We start from the raw sequence: 19,445 nt of genomic DNA, 5'->3' as shown, positions 1-19,445 counted from the left end.
CAGCACTCATCCTTATTTAGTACATTTCCTGCTCTGCAAGTACTGTACAACCCATAGAACCATCTCACTGTCCAGCGATGTGTCTCCAGGGCTGGGGCATCTCCACAAGCCACTGCACCATAGGTCTCAGTCTCCTCACTGGGAAAGGAACACCCCCATCCACTGGGCTGCCTTGAAGACAACTTGGACAGTTCTCATGTCTGGGGCAATTTTGACAGAGGATCAGAAGTGGGAAGAACTAAAAGAAGACGGAGTGACGTGTACCCACAGAGAGAGGAATTCATTCACTCCTCCAACAATATACTCTGAGTCCTCTGGTCAGCAGCGTTGCAGTGAATGGTGAACCCAAGGAACAGGTCACCCACCACTGACCTCTTACCCTTCCTCCCTCCAAAAGTCCGAGGTCCACAGCAAAGCTGAACTGGGCTGGGTGGGCTCACAGCCATGGATGCTTAAGAAACCCCAACAGAGAGACCTGGGCCACATCCACTGTAGACTTGGGGTCCTCTCCCACAACTGCTATAAACTGAACAAGCCTCAGGACACCAGCTAACCATCCTCATCCCTAGCAATTCTAGATCAGCCAGCCTAACCCAACAGGGCCTCCTAACTGCTCCTCTACTTCCACAAGACACCGTGCCAGGGAGGAAGGGACCAAGGGACCAGGGACAAGAGGATAGGGTGGCTGGAAGCCTGGCTTCTCCCTGTTTACCCTTCTGTGCCTCACGGTTTGTGTCCTGGGCACATGGACCACCTATTGCTTTTTACTTAGAGGCACATACTTTTTAAAGTTTTCCTCCAAGTGCAGATGCCAGGGCTGGAGGCTTAGAACAAATCTACTCTCTTTCCATCCTCAGAGCTGCCACCCAATGTTGAGCTCCCTCCATGGCCACTCCTGTACCTGGGGATGTGGAGTCCAGACAGGGCCCCACCAAGCCCCATGCCAACCTGGGCACAAAAAGGCTATACTAGACCAAATCATGGTATGGAGGTTTGCCAGAACCCCCACCTGCACCTCTCCTCACCTGCCCCAACAGTGGGCTCAGTCCCCTGCCTGGACACAGCACTCTGTGCCCACCTTTTTGGCATTGGCTGCTCTCAGGGCCAGATGCAGAAGCAGTTGCAGAAGCAGTGAGAGCTCCACGGCCGCCTGGGAGGGCTGACACCAATCACCAGCCTCTCTGCACAAGAGGGCCGCCCCAAGCCCTGCATTTCTGCACCAGAGGCTACTGAGCTGGGCCCATTTGCTGCCAGTAAAGCTGTTCAGCTCTCTGAAAGCTTTATTGATTTTCTTTCCCAAGCTGGTTGTTGCCTTTAAATAACATCCCTAGACACCACTCCCACCGGGGTCTCACTTGAACTACTTTCTCTGCACTGACATCCTGCCAAATGCACAACTGCCTAACCCCCCATATGTATTTATGAACTGCCTCTGCAGCCACGGTCAGCACCCACAACCCACTCTCTCCACAACCCAAGAGCCAGAAAATGTCCATGTCCAGAGGTGCCCTGGAAAGTGGGCTTGCCCTCTAGCACCCCTATGTGACAGGTGAGGAGGCTGAGCCAGGGAGATGTGAAGTGACTGCTAAGGTCACCAAGCAAGTCCATAGCAAGCTGAACTCAAGACTCAAGTCCAGCCCTCCTGCCTCCCAGACCAGGGCTCTTCCTACTACCCCACAGGCCTCTCCTGACATGCATCCAAGGGTCCACAGGTTCCCAGGCATCTGCCACTCACCTGTCACCCAATGCCACAACCAGCCAGTGCCCAGGCTAGCCTGAATGATGCCTTTCTCAGAGGATACTCACACTTAGAAGATGCCCACAGCCTGGGTATGTCCTTAGAGAAGCACATGCACACGTGCACCAGGGATGCATGCAGGAAGGGCCAGGGCAGCACTGCTTGTAAGAGCCCTGCATGTCCACGAACAGCATCCTGGATCAACAAACTGGGGTACACCCATGCAGTGGCGTATTACATAACCACGAAAAAGATCAAACCATGGCTACAAGCAACCACATGGAGGATTCTCACAATCATAAGGCTGAGTAGTCAAAGATTTATACATTACAAATCTATGCATACAAAGTGTAAAAACAAAGCAAACTAAGCTGTCTTGTTTGGATGTGTGTACACAGATGATAAAACTAAAGAAAAGTAAAAATAAGGAAAAATTCATAACAACAGTTAGGATACTGGTTACCTCTAAGGGTAGGAGAGGCTTTGGGGGACTCTGTTAATGTTCTATGTCTAGACCTAGATGGTAGTTCTATGAGCATTTGTTTTATAAATATCTGAACTATACGTCTATTGTTTAATGCACTTTCCTGCATGAATATAAATTTGGTTGTTTTTTTTTTTTTTGGAAGAAAAATGATGGACAAAGTCCACTTAGAAAGGAAGGTCTGGGAGGCCTCTCTAAAGAATAATCTTTAGGCTGAGACTTAAAATATGAGAAGGGCTCGGCCACATGAAGAACAGGAAAGAGCATCCCAGACAAAGAGAACAGCATATGCCAAGCCCTGGGGCTGGAAAGGCTTGGCAGTTCAAAGGACTGTAAGGTGGCCAGTCGGTTGAGACATAATGGGGGAAGCCCCAAGTGGCTCAAAGTGCAGTGGGAGAAGATGGCAAGTGTCAGGTCACCCACAGCTTTGTGGTACGAGCTTGGGTTTACTCTGTGCAAGGAAAGCCAATGAGGGTTTAACAGAGAGAAGAACAAAAGATCAGGGCTGGAGTCCCGCCTTTTACAGATGGAAACCGCGTGCAACAATTAGGAGTTAGGGTGAGGTTCACAACCTCACCTGACTTCTGGATCAGAGCCCTTCCTACAAAACAGAACTCCCATCTCCTTTTCATTAAGTGTATATATACCACATTTTCCTTTTCCAGTTATCCATTGATGGACTTTTAGGTTGGTTCCAACTCTTGGCTGTTGTAAACAGAGCTGCAACAAACATGAGAGTGCAGGTATCCCTTCGACATGATGACTCCCATTCCTTTGGGTATATACTCAGCAGTGGGATGTCTGGATCATATGGCAGTTCCACCTGTAGTTGTTTGAGGAACCTCCATACCAATTTCCATAACGGCTGCACTAATTTACAGTCCTGCCAACAGCGTGGGAGGTCTCCCCTTTCTCCGCATCCTCGCCAGCAATTGTTATTCTCTTTTTGATAATAGCCAGTCTAACTGGGCTGAGATGAAATCTCAATGTAGTTTTGATTTGCATTTCCCCGATGCTGAGTGACGCTGAGCATTTTCTCATGTGTGTGTTGGTCATTTGTAAATCTTCCTTTAAGAAATGCCTATTCAGCTCCTTTGCCCATCTTTTAATCAAGTTACTTGTTTTTTTATTGTTGTTCTGAATTCTTTGTATATTCTGGATATTAGTCCCTTGTCAGATGCATAGTTTGAAATATTTTCCCCATTCTGCAGGTTGTCTTTTCGCTCTGTTAGTTGTTTTGCTGTACGGCTTTTTTCAGCTCACCAAACTCCACTCGGCTCGAGCCCTGCCCTGGCACAGCTGACTGCACCTTACAGGCATAATCTGCACCTTACAGGCATAATCTCCTCCAGCAGGCATCCTCAGCAGGAACCATTTTGCCCCCAGGGGATACTTGGCAATATCTGGAAACAAATCTGGTTGTTGCAACTGGGGGTGGCAGTGGGGGAAAGGGTACTACTAGTGCTATAGACTGAACATTTGTTTTCCCTGCCCAAATTCTCATGTTGAAACCTAATCCACAATGCAATGGCATTTGGAGGTGGGGCCTTTGGAGGTGACTAGGTCATCAAGGTGGAGCCCTCATATATGGGATTAGTACTCTTATCAAAGAGACCCCACAAATGTTCCTCTGCCCTTCCACCACAGGAGGATATAGCAAGAAGACAGCTTTCTATGAACAAGAAAGAGGGCCCTCACCAAACACCAAATCTTTTGGCATCTTGATCTTGGACTTCCCAGCCTCCAGAACTGTAAAAAATAAATTTCTGTTGTTTAGAAGCCATCTGGCCTATGGTATTCTGCCTGATGGACTAAGACAACTAGCAACTAGTGGGCAGAGGCCAAGGATGTTGCTAGACATCCTGCAATGAACGGGACAGTCCCCTCCCCCCACCAACACACACACGCAAATTATCCAGTCCCCAAATTCAATACTGCCGAGATCGAGAAACACTAGCCTCCTTTTCAAACAAGCACTGAGCCCTGAAGAGACAAAAGCCCTCTCTAAGCGCTGTAGGAGAGAAGATACGAAGGGTCATTCTCGCCCTCCCAGGTCCCCCAATCCAGAGACAGCATGTCTAGAGATGGCATCTTAGGCAGAGGCTTCTAGTCACCCTTCACATCACACCACAGAGGAAGCAGAGTTGGGAGAGGCTTTCTCCTTACAAAGGAACTCAGAGTCCCTTGGGAGAGCAGCATGGGCTCAGCATAGCTACCTCTTCCCCAGCTGAGAGGCAGGGAGCCAAGGATAGCAGAGATGAGGCATCAGCCCTAGTGCTGAACAGAGACAGGCAGCCCAAGCCCATCCAAGGGCTGCCCTGTGAGAGCCCATGTCCCGCTCCATGCCCTCGGAGCTGGGCTGCGCTCGGCTGGCCTTCAGCCTCCCCAGGCCAGGGGACATGGCAACAAAGCACACTCCACTTACCCCCACCAGGTGCCACCTTCTCAGCTCTGGGCCAGGAACTGCAGGCCAACCAGCCCCAACTGGCCAAGACCACCACCCCACCAGGCCAGAAAAGCTGCTCCCTCTACAGCTCCTGGCTGCTTGCCTCCCTCAGAGAGAAAGAGAGGTCTGCTTCCCTGCCCCCCAGACTGGGCAATCCCAAGGCACTCGGGCAGGGCACACACAGCAAGTGTTCAGTGTATGTTTGTTGAAAAAAGAGTCAGTGACAGTTTCTGAACCAAGAAAAAACATGATTCTGATTTGGTGAGTATCTATTAAGTACTTCCTGAATACTGCACTTCCTGAGTACCCTTGTTCGAGAAAAAGGTTGCAAAATCAGGTCCCTGCAGGGGTCAGACAGGAGTATAAATATAAGTAGTGAGCTGGGCGGGGAACGGGAGCCCTGGTCAGGACCTGGGGCTCACACCCAGCAATAGCCTGGTCTGCTCCAGGTCTCAGCTTCCTGGCACCTGCTCAGCCCATGACAGGGCGCCATCTGCTGGCGAACACAGGAGACAAAAAGCATTTGGCCAAGGTGCAGTTAAGCCTGGGAGGAGAGAGGGGAGACACATCCCTTCTGTCACTAGCCTTGGTCTTCCTACTTGCTGCTCAGGTCCCTCCCCAGGGACACCTCATATCCATATTAATATTCCCTCTCTCTGTCTCTATCTCTCTCTCTTTCTCACATGCACACACACACATCCAGAGGCCTGTCCAGGCAATGCCCCTGCCCAGCCCCACAAAAGTCACCAGGAAAAGGAAGTTCCAAATTGTAAATAGTAAGCCAGTGATTCTTACTACTTAAGGCAGGGAAGAATCACACGGGATTCATGTTAAAATGCAGAGCACCAGGCCCACCCTCTGAGATTCAACTTTGAAAGTTCTAGAGTGGGGTCCATGAATCTGTATGTTTAACTAATATCCAGATAAGTCTGATAGGAAATCTTTGTGACCTGGGTTAGGAAAAGATTTCCCATAATACCAACAGTACCATCTGTAAAAGAAAAAAAAGTGATAAATTAGACTTCATCAAAGTTAAAAATATCTGTTTCCTAAAAGACACTGTTAAGAGACAAGTCATGAGCTGGAAAACAGACTAGCAAAACACTTATCTGATTAGAAACATGAATTCAGGATATATAAAGAACCTTCAAAATTTAATAAGAAAGCCCAATTTTTAAAAAATGGGCAAAAGACATTAAATAAAATGGGAATAAACATTTTATCAAAGACAGATGGACGGCTAATAAGCACATGTAAAGATGTTCAACATTATTCCTCATCAAAGAACTATAAATTAAAACCACAATGATATACCATTACACTCCTGTAAGAGTCTTTAAGTTTAAAAACCATATCGAGTGTTGAAGAGGATGTGAAGGAATTGGAATTCTCAACCATTTTGGAAAAGCGTGGCAGTTTCTTATACAGTCAAACATACACTTAATACATACAACCCAGCAATCCTACTGCTATGTATTCACCCAAGAGAAATGAAAACTTTGCTTCACACAAAAACCTGTATGTGAAAGTTTAGAGGCTTTCTTTATTGTATTAAAAAACTGGAAACAATCCAAATGTCACTCAACAGATGAAAGTATAAACATATCACAGCACATCCGTATAGTGGAATAATCCTCAGAAATGAAAGGATCGAACTATTACTGATCCACACAAAACACTGATGAATCTCAAATACATGATGCTACAGTTAAAAAAGCCAGCTCAAAAGGTTGTAAACAGTATGATTCCATTTCCATGATAATCTAGAAGAGTCAAAACCATAGCAATGGAAAATAGATCAGTGGCTCCCAGATACTGGGGATCGGGGAAGGGTCTGGCTGCAAAGGAGTATGTGAGAATTTTTGAGGTGATTGAAAGGTTCTGAATCTTCTCGTGGTAATAGTTACATGATTGCATGTGTTTGTCAAAACTAAGAATTATATACTAAAATGTGTAAATTTTATTTATATAAATGATATCTGGATAAAAATAAATAAATTCAAAGCATGGAAGAATCACGTGGGAGTCTTGCTAAAATGCAGACCACCAGGCGCCACCCTCAGAGATTCTATTTTCAAAGCTCTGGGATGGAGGCCATGAATATACATTTTTTTGAATATGCATTTTTAACCTGATGCCCGTTACCCAGGACCCACCCTTTACAAAACCCTGCAGGAATGGAGGAATTGACCAGGGAAGCAGCCAGGGCTGTCCCCACTGTCTCAATTCCCTGAGACATCCTAATAATGATGTAAATATTAGGTACGAAGGTAGATATCAGTCTCTGATTATTTTCCTCTGTTTCCAGGAGCAAGGTGGGCTCTGTGGCTCCAAGGAGGCATGAGAGGAGAGAGGCTAGCACTGAGCTGCTCGGGTCTCTTAGTTCCCCTCTTTATCTCCTACCCCCACCCCTGCAAAGGGGGCAGCTGGGTGCATGAGGAAAGGCAGGGCTATGCACCACACAGACCTCAAAATGGCTGAGTCACCAGCTAGTCACCCCCACCCACACTCAGCCTGGCTCGAACATCTACAAAATGGAGAAGGACTCCTACTTCAAAAGCAACACAGCGGAGGAACACCCTCATGCGACAAAACGCTTAGAAACACTTGATTAAAAAAAAGTCTCGTGCCTTAGTTTCTTCATCTGTAAAATGGGGATATTAATATCACCCCTTTGTAGGCTTGTCATGAGGATTAAAAGAGTCAAAACCAGCAAAGTGTTTACAATGATGCCTGCTGTTCAATAAGAGCAGCTCCAGGGGTCAAAAATAGAGGATTTGGAAGACAGAATGGCAGGTACTGATGCTTTGCTATCTGGGCTCAGGTTCAAAGGCCCAAAGGGTTCGGAAATGCAGCTTTGGGCCTGCTCCAGATGGGAAACCAAAGCCACGACCCCTGCAGAAAATTGGGATTTTGAAGGACTACCTTCAGAGAAAGGGTGAACTAGGGGAAAAATCCACTTTTTGATCATTAGAAAGCTGTTTTGTCTTTGCCTAGGCACTGAATTTAAAAATACAAAAACAAAAATCTCCCCTAAGAATCTGAAATCACAGGCTTGTTCTTACTTGGAGTTTGAATATTTACCTCTGTTAAGGTCCAGAAACCACTAGGACAGAAAAATTAACAGAAGACAATTCTAGGCTGGCCACACTCAGGCATATGACAGAAGCAAACACAACCCTTCTGGAGGACACAGTCCCTCAACCCAGGATTACAGACAGGAACAGAGGGTCCAAAATTATATAAAATCCACCCAGAACAACCTGCTGTGAGGAACAGCAGTCTCAGACCCCCTACGAACATCCTGTTATTTCTATTACAGCAAAGATTAAAAAACAAGGATTGTCACATGATAAAAGAAATTTTAAAATGTTAAAACATAAGAAAGAAATAAGATATTATTTGCTAAAATCAGATTTTTTAGTAAGAGGCAAAAGATTTATTGGAACTGAAGAGAAACCAGAGTACATTAAATCAGATTTTTTAAAGAACCAAATAGAACTTTTGAAAATAAAATAGTCTTAAAAATTAAAAACTCAATCGATGGTTCAACAGATTAAATAAAAGAACACTTAGTGAAATAGAAGGTGGAGCTGAGGAAACTTCTCAGATGTAGCACAGAGAGATAAAGAGAGAGAAAATTTAAAAAGGCGAGGAAGGCATAGAATGAGGAGCCCATGAGGAATTCTAGGCAAGAGACTGGCGGGGGGAGGTGGGAAAGCTGCAGAACTTCCTAGAAATGAACACAGACAAGAATCTGAGTCAGGAAGGGAGAAAGACTCTAAAAAGGATTAGAAAAAATGTTGAATGTGAATGTACCCAGCTCGCAGCCCAACACCCACAGGCCCCAGATAAAGGCCAGTTCTCTCCTTCCTCCCACCTTGCCAATGCCTCCATCCCAGCCAGCTATGCCCTGTCCTGCTGCGCACTACCAGACTTCTCCAAATCCTGCTCCTCTGAGACAACAATTATTATTTAAAGTCAACCCCAAAGCACACAGCAGACCTGGGAGCTCTGCCTGGAGAGGACAAGGGTGCAGAGCAGCCTGGCCTGAGGGTACACTGGCTGGAAAGAAGGGTGAGGTCAGACTGGGGCCCCTCTGGGGTACGAGCTCCCAGGGAGGCCCAGATGGGCACAGGCCTTTACAAAGTGCTCATGTGGGGAGCCAAGGCGGGCAGGGAGGAGAGCCTGATTCAGGGGAGGGAGGCTGAGTACAGTGCTAAGTTCCTGCTTTTTGCCTGCTCAGCTCATTGGAAGGGTCTAGAAGATGATGCTAAGGAGAGATGAGGAACTGGTAGGAAAGTGTCTTCAACTGAAGCTGAGGGCCAGATGGAAAGGAGCCCACTTCTGGGGGATGAAGAGCCTGAGTGGGGCAAGAAGGGCTGGGATCCACAGCTCAGGTTAGAGGGGGAGCAAGCCCTCTGGCTCCGGCTCCGGCTCCGGCTCCGGCTCCAGCTCCGGCTCCAGCTCCGGCTCCGGCTCCAGCTCCAGCTCCGGCTCCAGTGGTGCACCTGGGAGTGCAGGAGGAGCGTGAGCGGTGCTTACTCAGGTTACCTACCTGAGTAAGGTGAGAGCCAGCCCGTAACTAAGTGCTTACCAGCCCAGTCTCCATAGGGGATCTCCCGCTCTGCAGAGAGATACCTGCAGCTTTGAGCAGCCATTCCACTGGGCCTGCACACACAGGGAGGGAACCCAGCAGAAGGGGAGAAGCCAGGGAAGCTCGACCTCTCCCAAGGGCACGGGCCTGGAGAATGAGCTACCCCTGACTTCCTGTCTGTTGCTGTGACGTGTTTTATTCCTATCTTCCGTAGTCGGTGTCCTTTCCCTAAAATCTATTCTTGTCTAATTTGAAGAGTAACATGTTCATCACAGAACATTTAGAAAAAGCAGAATAGTATTTCCTAACTCCCATTTGCATCTTGTTTTATTTCCTTGCATTTACTTTTCAATTTATATACACATGTTTAGCACAATTATATCTTACTATATATACAGTTCAGGATCCTTGTTTTTTTCCAATTTGTGTTATACAAGAGAATGTGCCAGTCTTTATTTAAATGCATAGTGAAATGTTATGCAGCACTGTTAATGGTTCCATAAATGGCATTGTATAGCTATAACAAAATTTAAGCAATTTTCTGGTGCTAGATATTTAGGCTGCTTCAGATTGTTTGCTTTTTTTAAATGAGAACCACACTGAGTCACTTCATCTACCTTTCAAGACCCAGTTCAATTCCCACCTCCTCCAGAAAGACTTCCTGTACTATGTCAACATCCAGCAACATCTCCCACTGAATTACGACAACCTGTGGTCTGTCCAACACAGCTTAGCATGGAACCTATGTGTCGCTCACTGCTCTCTGACTGTCTCACGGGTGGTGGGCTGGTCCCAGATTGAGGATTCTACTGCACGTAACCCCGGGAGCCCCCCAGCACCTTGTACACAGCAGGTGCTCAATATGTGCTGACTGCTTAAACCCCAGACCCTTTATATTGTATGAGCCTAGTCAGCTCTACTTTCAAAGGGTCAGGATTGCAGGCGCCTGCAATGGCCTGTTCTGATATTTTGTTGCTTCTCTGATCACTGTAGTGGTAAAAAGTTCCCCATATTTTTCAACCCTAACTTTAAAGACTAAGTCCCCTCCACATAAAAGTGTCCAGCTTCTGCCGAGACTGCATAACTAAAGCTTCTCCCAAGTTGACTAGAGCTTCACCACACTCATGACCCTGGCTCACAGACCCCAGGTTGTGCAGGTGAGCTGGTCACAGCATGTCCTATCTATCTGCCCTACACACTTCACCCAAGGCAGGGTGTTCACTCTTCAGTTCACAGGAATCTCCACCTGGCAGACATCTGAGTTTGTTATCTCTGATCCACAGAGGTTGAAGTCCAGGCTCCTTAACACGGCCTTCGAGGCTCTCCACCTGCCGAACACCATCGGCACCACCTCCCCCACGCTGTAGCGACAACTCAGTCCCCCAACTCAGGTGCATCCCTACCACTGCCTGGAAAACCTGTCTCCTCACGGTGCCTCCTGAAACATCCTCTCTCAAACAGCACCTCCTCCGAAAGTTTCTCCCCACTCGCCTGTCAGAACTCAGCTCTCCCTCCCCAGTTGCCCCCTACTCTTACCATCTCTGGATGACAGGGAACTGCAGGTGTCCCTCTCCCCCGTGACATTTTAAGGCAGGGGTAGGTTACTGACCTCAGAGATTGTCAATCTGCACTGAGCTCCCCATTGGAAGGCAATGTGAAGCAGGCCCAGCAGACACCTGGCTGGCTGACACCTGGAGGAGGTGTGTTTGAGTGGGGCAGGACTTGGGCCCCACCTCCAGGTTTAGGGAGGAGAAAAAATTAAAAATAATAGCTGTCATTTATTGAGCTCCCTACATGCCAAGCACCTTAAAGACCTAACAATTACTCCTAAGTCCCCTGATGAGGCAGACACACTCACCATTCCCATTTTATAGATGAAGAAACCAAGGCTGAGAGGTTAAACAATCTGCTAAGGTGCCCGGCTAGTAGGTGGCTAGTAGGGGATTCAAATTCAGGCCTGTGGGATAAGCCTGCCTTTCAACAACAGTATTCGTAGTGAAGAATCCTGAACACTGGGGTAAGCACTAGGGACAGGCACAGAATTCCAGAATTCCTCTACTGAGAGCCCACAGCATCACCTCACCAGCTTGAGGCTCTCCCCAGAGACTTCCCTCCAACACCAATGAGAATCTTCAAGTCAGTTTGCTGACAGAGGAGATGCCTCTCTCACCTTAGCTCAGTTCAGCAGATACCTCCACATGCTTACAAAGTGCCTGGCACTGTGCAAGGCTTTAAAACGCAGTGGGGAGAGGGGGTCCCTGCCCTCTAGGGATGTTGAATGGGTGTTACAGAGGAGGAAGGGAGCAAGGGGTGGAGGGCATGGGGCTGAGGGCTTCCTGGAAGAAGCAGTGACCAATCTCATCCTGAAGGCTGAGTGTCCCTCCACTTCCTGGGCCACCACCCCCTGCCTCAGGAGCCTGCACTGCAGCCACACCTGAGTGACTGCTCACAGAAATGCTCTACCTTTCAGTCTCTGAGTCTTTGCTCAGTTACCACCAAGGAAATGCTCCTTTGTGAGACAAACAGGCTGACTCAGACACACACATGCACACACACTCCTACCTGCCTGTGAAATTCCTCTCCACATGCCAAAGGCCTAACTCAAATGCCATCTGTCCATCTGCACAATCATCCCCAATGCAAGACTCTGCTCCAGACCTCTGGGTTCCCACAACATGCTTGTGGCTCTACAGTGGTGCTGACATGCCAGTGGGTGACACACACACAAGCACACAAACATACATGCATACACACAGGTAATTGCACTGTATCCTCTGGTGCCCCTAGCACATGGTGATAGTCAATAAATATCTGATGAATTCAATTAAATGGGATGATTTGCTTAAATGCATGGAGTCTTGGAGTAACTGACAGGCTCATATGCTATGACCAATTCAGAAAATAAATAAGAAAAAAGCAAAAAATAAGTAAGACATGATTCAAGTAAAACAGTGGAGTGCTAAGAGGTCTCCTGGCTGTGCAACCTCAAAAAACCCACCTTGCCGTCACCCCTCCATCTCTTCCTCATCTGAAGACTGAGGCTAGACACTCCTGGAGGGTATTACTCATCACAGGGAAGTTGTGAAGATTCAAGATGACACTCATGAGGCACCCAGCACGGAGCCTGGTACATGGGGCTACTCAGCCAGTGCCAGCTCCGTATTCTCACCAAGGGCACACACACACTCAGAGTCAACGGCATTAAGCAGACTGGCTCTACCACTCTTTGTGTTTGAAACTTATGAGTATCGGGGCCAGCCCGTGGCTCACTTGGGAGAGTGTGGTGCTGATAACACCAAGGCCACGGGTTCAAATCCCTATATACGGATAGCCGGTTAGCTCACTTGGGAGAGCATGGTGCTGACAACACCAAGTCAAGGGTTAAGATCCCCTTACCGGTCATCTTTAAAAAAAAAAAAAAAAAGGAAACTTATGAGTGTCTTTGACCATGACCCATAGTAAGTATGTCTTAGACTGGATCCTGCTATACACAAACTACACACAGTTGCAATAAAAGTTCCAGGAAATAGTTATCCTCATGACAAGGGTGCACACTGATATTCTCTTTCATCTTTCTATTTCATTTCTAAGCTGATTTCACCAACCGCTCATAGGCACTGGAAGAGCCCTGCCCTCACTCACCCAGGGTGTCGGAGCCACTCTCCACCGTCTCGTTGACCTTCCTCGCAACTCTGGCCACAGCCTCACCCATCTTCTTCAGCATGCAGACACAGGTGTCCTGATGCCAGCCCCCAGGCCGGTCTGCTGCTCACAAAGGGGCCCAAGCCTGGGGAAGACACAGGGCCATGAAGCGCCTGCCTGACAGCCGGGATCCCACCAAGCATGCATCCCGAGCATCACCCTCACCAGGGACCCAGGCTGAAGGGAAACCTGCGGGGAGGGCCCCAGGCCACTCACCTCTTCCTGAGGAGCCCAAAGTCAAGGCCACGTCCAGCTTGGCCTTTGCAGGGGCTGATCTGCCTGTCAGAGGGTGAGGGCAGCCGGGCCCTACCAGTTCTCTGGGAGGATCAACATGTGTGACCTCACCAGACATGGAGCCTGGGCCTGACAAGTGGCCAAGCAGGCGTGAAAACTCACGTGTGCACTGGCTTGTGACTCACTCAAGAGGCAGAGCATTGGAGAGGTGGCAGGGTGCAGCCAGCTGCAGGGGAAAGACACTGGTCCCTCCATCCCACAGCCTCTGAGCCAGAGCCCTGTCCACACTTCCTAGGGCAACTACTCCGTCTCCCCTATTCACCCCACCTGTCTCTGCCAGGCTCCTCCTGCCTAGAGAAAAGTGGGGACACAAAGGCAAATCAGAGCCCTTTGAGCTGATTAGAGCTCACTGTCTAGTGGGTGGTCTCTAAGAATTCCCTTCCCATGTGCCAATGTGGAGGGAAGGTTATGGTATTAGCATGCAGACCTGATTATCAGCCTGACGTTGAGTTTATCTATGGGGGGGGGGATGAGAGAAGGGAAATTGGACCACTAGGGAAGAAGAGGCTGAAAGAAGGGTTAGGAAGACAAAATTATAAGGTGTTAAGACATAAAGATATAGAAATGTCCCCAACTCCCTGTTTATTAGAGAAGGAAATGCAGGCATAGAGAGGAGTGAAGTGACCTGGCCAAGGTCAAAGTGAGTAACTGGCAATAATCACATCAGCCCAGTTCCACATCCAGTGTTCTCTTCTTTACAAAGTCCCCCATATCACCACCAGCAGCACCCCACAAAGAGAGGAATAAACTTGGGGCCAAGGTCAGCACCATTCCTTGCCCCCAGACCTGAATCCCAGCTTCCAAGGAACTCCAATGAACTCAATGAAGTTCAATGAACTTCAAGGGTCAAAGGCATAAGAATGTAAAGGGCAGAGAGAAGGGGCATGGAGGCAGTGCTCACAGCTGCTAGCAGACACCAAGAAAAAGTTTCCATGTGCTCAACTGGATAAGCAGGGCAGGCAATGCTGAGCCCACGCATCTCCTTAGGGGAGTTAGTGTGTGTTCTGTACGTGCATGTGTTCCGCCAAGGAGCTTGACACTGAAGGTGTGAGACACATGGTACATTGGGAAAAGACTGTTGTTTAGAGACAGGCCAAATGCCCAACTTTACTATTTATTGGCTGAAAAGGCTTGGGAGTTTCTTAACTACTCTGGGCCCCAGTTTCTTGATCAGAGTAGGAGATCTATTAACACCCATCTTGCTGGGTTAAAACGAAGATTGAACAAAAAATATATACCTGCCTAGCTCAGAGCCCAGCTCAATAAATGCCAGTTTAGAGGATAAAACAGCACATGTGCAGATATGACACTACCATCTAATCCCAGGTTAATACCTATGTGACTCTGAACAAACAACTCAGTAGAACTCGTCTCTAAGGAATGAGTAGAATTTCCATCTCTCCACCTCCAGGAAGCCTTCCCTGAAGGTCCCAGCCCTCAGTATTCTCTCCTCCCTCTGAGGTTTAGCAGCACTTAATGACTTAGCACAAGTCACTTGGGTTGTTCATGAGATTTAAAAATGTTTATACATACTTGTCCCCCTCATTGGCCTGTTAGCAGATTGCTTGGGACAGAGAGTAGATCTATACAGTGCTTCTCCCTGAACTTTATACCACACACTAAATACAGATGTTTAGTTAGTATGCCCAGTGGCGACAATGATGATCAACAGCCATTATTTGAGTTTCAAGAGTCAAATGACTCTTAGGACAAATCTAAGACACTGTTGAAATTGGAAAGGGTCACAAATTCAAATGCTTAAAGGTGCTGGGTAGGCAACCTGCATAAGGTTGGGCCAAGGTAGGACAATAGGCAATAAGAAGGACTGTGACAAACTGGGCCCAACACCTTCACCATGCTGCCATTAAGACCATCCCCCTAAGCCTGAATCACAGCAATGTTGCTAGAATCTTGGTGCCATTTTCTAACTCTTCAAGAATGAGAAAACTGAGGACCCAAGAGGGGAGCAGATCAGCTAGAGGGAAACAAAGAACCCAGGTCTCCTAATTCCCAGCCTCAAACTTTTCCCACCATACCATGCTCCCTCCTTTCCCCACCTCCGATATTCCTCATCAATAATCATAAACATTTATTGAGCATCTACAGGTCATAGGTATAGAACATAAGACTAAAGAGGGAAGAAGGAAATACAGGAAATAGCTCTGATGTGATTCTGATGAGGAAGAGCTTTCTGAAGAACAACACTAAGGCAATGATGCAGAGAGGGAAAGGAAGATAAATCGCCATGCTGCCCAGGGTCTGTGCTGACCCTAGTGGGATCTGCTGAGCTGATTACTTTTCTTTTTTTTTTTTTAAAGATGACTGGTAAGGGGATCTTAACCCTTGACTTGGTGTTGTCAGCACCACGCTCTCCCAGGTGAGCGAACCAGCCATCCCTATATGGGATCCAAACCCGTGGCCTTGGTATTATCAGCACCACACTCTCCCGAGTGAGCCACTGGAGGCCCTTGAGCTGATTACTTTCAATCAGGCACTATGCCTGCAATTCTATGAGCTGCCACCAGGTGGGGCATGTGGTGCCCTAAGCCATTGATGAAAACAAGTCTGATTGAAAACCTCACCACTGGTGGCAAACTCAGACACCCTATAATGTGGGTCAGAGTGGATACAGGAACAAGAACAACATGTAAAGTACAGGTGTCAGAGAAATTCACTAGAAAGTAGGGCCTCTTGTATTCCAGAGGATGCTCTGGGTACAGCATAGATGTGCCCTAGACCTCCAAAAGGTTCCTACTGCCTAAAATCTCCACCCTCATTAACTGGCTCGGAAGCCACCCTCTTTTCACCTAAAACTACCCCTTCCCCACAAGGAAGAATTACTTCATAAAGTCCAGATGACAGTCCCTCTCTCAGGCCAGATGACAGGCACAGGCAGGGCTGTGAGATGGAAGGGTAGCAGGGTCACATGCTGTATTGGTCCCAAGATGGGGTAAGAGGGCCCCAGACTGAAGAAAGAACAAACTTGGAATGACAGGAGGCTGGAGTGGGCTCCTGGGACCACCAAAAGGGCACCGACAAGACTGTCCAACTTCACTTATTATTCCTTTCAGCCCCAAGGCTGGGATTGTTTGACAAAATAGAGAAAGAATTTACTTAGCATGAAACAAGACTCCAGAGAGAAAGGCTGTGGGGCAGGGGGAGGGAAGAAAAAATAAAGAAAGCTGTTCTTTTCTTTTTTGTTTTAAATTGTTTTTGAGAAGATAGAAAATTTTTCATGTCACACAAGTGACAGAGAGCTGTGGACCCACTCTGAGTGTAAGCCCCCAAGGCAGGGCTGCCCCTACAATGTGAGGGGCTCCTGTCTATATCAACAATTTGAGTCAACCCAAAATCACCATGTCAACATCACTCAAGCAATCAGAACATAAGACAGCCCTCCTGGGACCAGAACCTAAGCACAGGGCCCCAGGACAACCAGAGGCCCAAGTTCTAGATTCCTTGAGGCCAACCCCACATGCAGGTGATAAAGAGTCAGAGAATGCCCCAAAGGGGAGAAACAGGAACCATCAGCCCACATGGGCCTGATCTGTGCTTGGGGAACCCTAGCCAGATGGCACTACTAGCTCCAGCCAATCCCAGGCACTGGAAGGGGGACCCTAGAAAATTTCAAGGAATGCACTCCAAATCTCAGCAATCCTTCCACACAGGATTTAACCTGCTACTTACCGCTGTTTCCCCCCATTTCTCTCTCCACACACCCCCAACTCTGCTTTCCTTAGAGTATGCATCATGGTCCTGGGAAATGTTAAAATCCAATAAACATTTCCTGGGCACCTTCTATTAGGCCCACACTGAGGGAGTAAAGGAACAGAGTCGGTATGAACACATTGGGAGGGAGAATGAGCCGGATACCAGTACAGCCAAGACGACAGGCCCAGGGGGCCATGAAGGCACGTGGCATGTCCAGGGGGAAGGAACAGAGACAGGATCTGAGCAGCAGGTGCACAGAGATGCAGAAGAGAGGGAGACAGCAGCCAGCCTGTTCCCAGATTACAGGGGGAGGGAGCTGGTGGCCCTCCTAGAAAGCTGTCTGTTCTCCCTTTCTGTGCAGGGAACCAAGGTTTCTGAGCAGAGAAGCTTAATTCAACCAGAGTTTTGGAAAGCTGTAAGTGTTATGAGCAGCCCCATTTGTAAAATGGAAATATTGCCTTCTTCACTGGGTTGTTGTGAGAAATAACTGACACCTAACTTTTGAGAAAGGACGTTGCAAACCGTTAAGTGCTTCCCACACTAAGGCATTACTGATAAATAGGGGATTAAACAGGTGCACACAGGAAGTGTGGATACAATAGACTGAATGCCAGAAAAAAAGCTGTCCGGCTTTGTGGGAGCGGGCAATACGGTTCACCTGTATGGCCAGACCAGAACCCGGTTTCACCCGGATACAAAGCTGGAGAAAGGGGGATTTTTGCTTAAACCCTGACAGTGGCCCCCGACTCCTGCCCTTAACAGCGAGAACTCTACCTTATCTGCAGTCCCGAGAAGTCTACAAGGAGCCGCCGTGACACCCCGACCGCACCAGCTGCTGCTATATTTAGTTACCGGCGTGGTCAATTGTGAACTTTAGAGCCTGGCGGCCGCTCCGACCAGCAACCCGAGCCTCTTGAGCCATGTGTGCAAGCTGCCCCCACCGCCGGCTCCAGCGGGGCCTCTCGACCATGCCAAGCTGGGGAACGGGTGAGGAGGAGAGGGGCGGGGGTTTCATTGCATCCCCAGATCCCCCAAAGCCCACTCTAGACCTGAACAGAGTTGACCCACTTTCCCACCCAAGGGAGAGAAGCCCGCTGGGGCGTGAGTGGGACGCGCTGGAGCCTTGTTTTTGCGACATGGGGCTCGGGGAGCCGGCGCGTGCTCCCCTACGGGCATCTAGGCATCCACGGGCTGCGCCTCCCGGGACTGTGCGCGGTGGCCAGGCCAGGGTCCCCGCGCACCGCGCGCCAGGGGCCCGCCTCACCCACCCCCGGTGCCCGCAGCCAATGGCTCCTTGTCGCCGGCGCCCCGCTCGCCCGGCAGGCGGGGACTAGAGAGAATAAAGCAGGGCGAGGGCAGAACGCTGGTGATCACAATGGGACGGGGGCCTCCAACGCTGCCCGGAGGCCAAGAGGCCCGCTCTGGGGCAGGCGTCTGCAGTTCCCCAGAGCGGAAGCAAACCCCGAAAGTGTCGCTTCGGGGACGAAATACACAGCAGCCTCTCCTAGCAAGGGCGCCCCCCGCGGGGAATGGAGGCCCGCCCGGGAGCGCTTCCCCCTGCTCCCTATTCCTGGGCACCGCGGCACCCACTCCCGCAAGGCTTCGGGATCCAGCCACAGTGTGCGAGCAAGCACCGCGCGTGCCGAGCCCCTTGGCGCTACAAGAGCCGCCGCTGGTGCGCCGCTGCTCCATTCCGCCGGGTGACCTGGGGGAGGGGAGGGTCCGCTGCAAAAACCGGGACACTTCTCTCCCTTGTTCCCCCAGCCCCTGCAACGCTTAGCCGCAGACCACGTTTACTTTGCGGGGCACGAAGCGTGTGGCCCCGCTCCGGGCCGCTTTCGGCTCCACTTACGGCGACAATGCCTCCTAGCGCCCTGCGCAGCGCAGTCACGCTCCCTCGGCCGCCGGCGGCGCCGCATGCAAGTTCCCAGCCGGGGGGGCGGGGCGCGCGGGGAGGCGGGCTCTGTGCGCACGGCCGCTCAGCCAATCGCCGCGCCAGGACAGGCTCCGGGGCGGGAGCAGGCCCGGGGCCCGGGCCCCGCGCAACCAATCAGCACGCGGCTCCCCCGCCGCGCCCGGGAATGGCGCGCGCTGACAGGCGGCCCGCGCGCTCGCGAAGACAGGGAGGACCCGCTTTGTGTGCGGCTTCTGGAGGCAGAATGCTCGGGAGGGCGGGGGTGTAGACGGGAACGTGCAACACGTCCCAAGATCAATAGAACCGAGGTGCTCGATTTAGTTTTCTCAAGGGAATGGGTGAGTTGAACTAGCCAGATCGGGGTACTTTAAAACGTGAAGAGGGAGAATAGGGAACTTCTCATATGATGCCCTCTGGCTCCCGTTCAGGTTTTTAGAGACAGTCGTTCTGTCTACACTGTTACCTCACCTCTCTAAAGCCCAACGTTCTGGGGCCAGCCCTTGGCTCACTTGGGAGAGCGTGGTGCTGACAACACCAAGTCAGGGGTTAAGATCCCCT

At 49.5% G+C, this 19,445-nt stretch overlaps 1 protein-coding gene across 4 annotated transcripts in view; it reads right to left on the bottom strand.

Moving 5' to 3' along the window:
* The window catches only part of LRRC20 (leucine rich repeat containing 20), an 80,778-nt gene extending 61,877 nt beyond the window's left edge, over window positions 1-18,901 (bottom strand). Inside the window, exons 1-2 of one of the 4 annotated variants that reach the window (XM_063103292.1) lie at window positions 18,825-18,901; window positions 12,908-13,052 (exon numbers count right to left, since the gene is read on the bottom strand). In XM_063103292.1, coding sequence (XP_062959362.1) covers window positions 12,908-12,989 — 82 coding nt within the window. In that variant the 5' untranslated portion in view covers window positions 12,990-13,052; window positions 18,825-18,901. Of the gene's footprint in view, window positions 1-12,907; window positions 13,053-17,746; window positions 17,838-18,824 lie in introns of those variants that run through there. The other 3 variants (XM_063103295.1, XM_063103291.1, XM_063103293.1) reach the window with 3 other exon arrangements.
* Between the last annotated feature and the right edge of the window lie 544 nt (window positions 18,902-19,445).

The sequence above is a fragment of the Cynocephalus volans genome, chromosome 7, assembly GCF_027409185.1.
Source record: "Cynocephalus volans isolate mCynVol1 chromosome 7, mCynVol1.pri, whole genome shotgun sequence".
NCBI lineage: Eukaryota > Metazoa > Chordata > Mammalia > Dermoptera > Cynocephalidae > Cynocephalus > Cynocephalus volans.
This window is presented reverse-complemented; position numbering and strand designations above follow the sequence as displayed.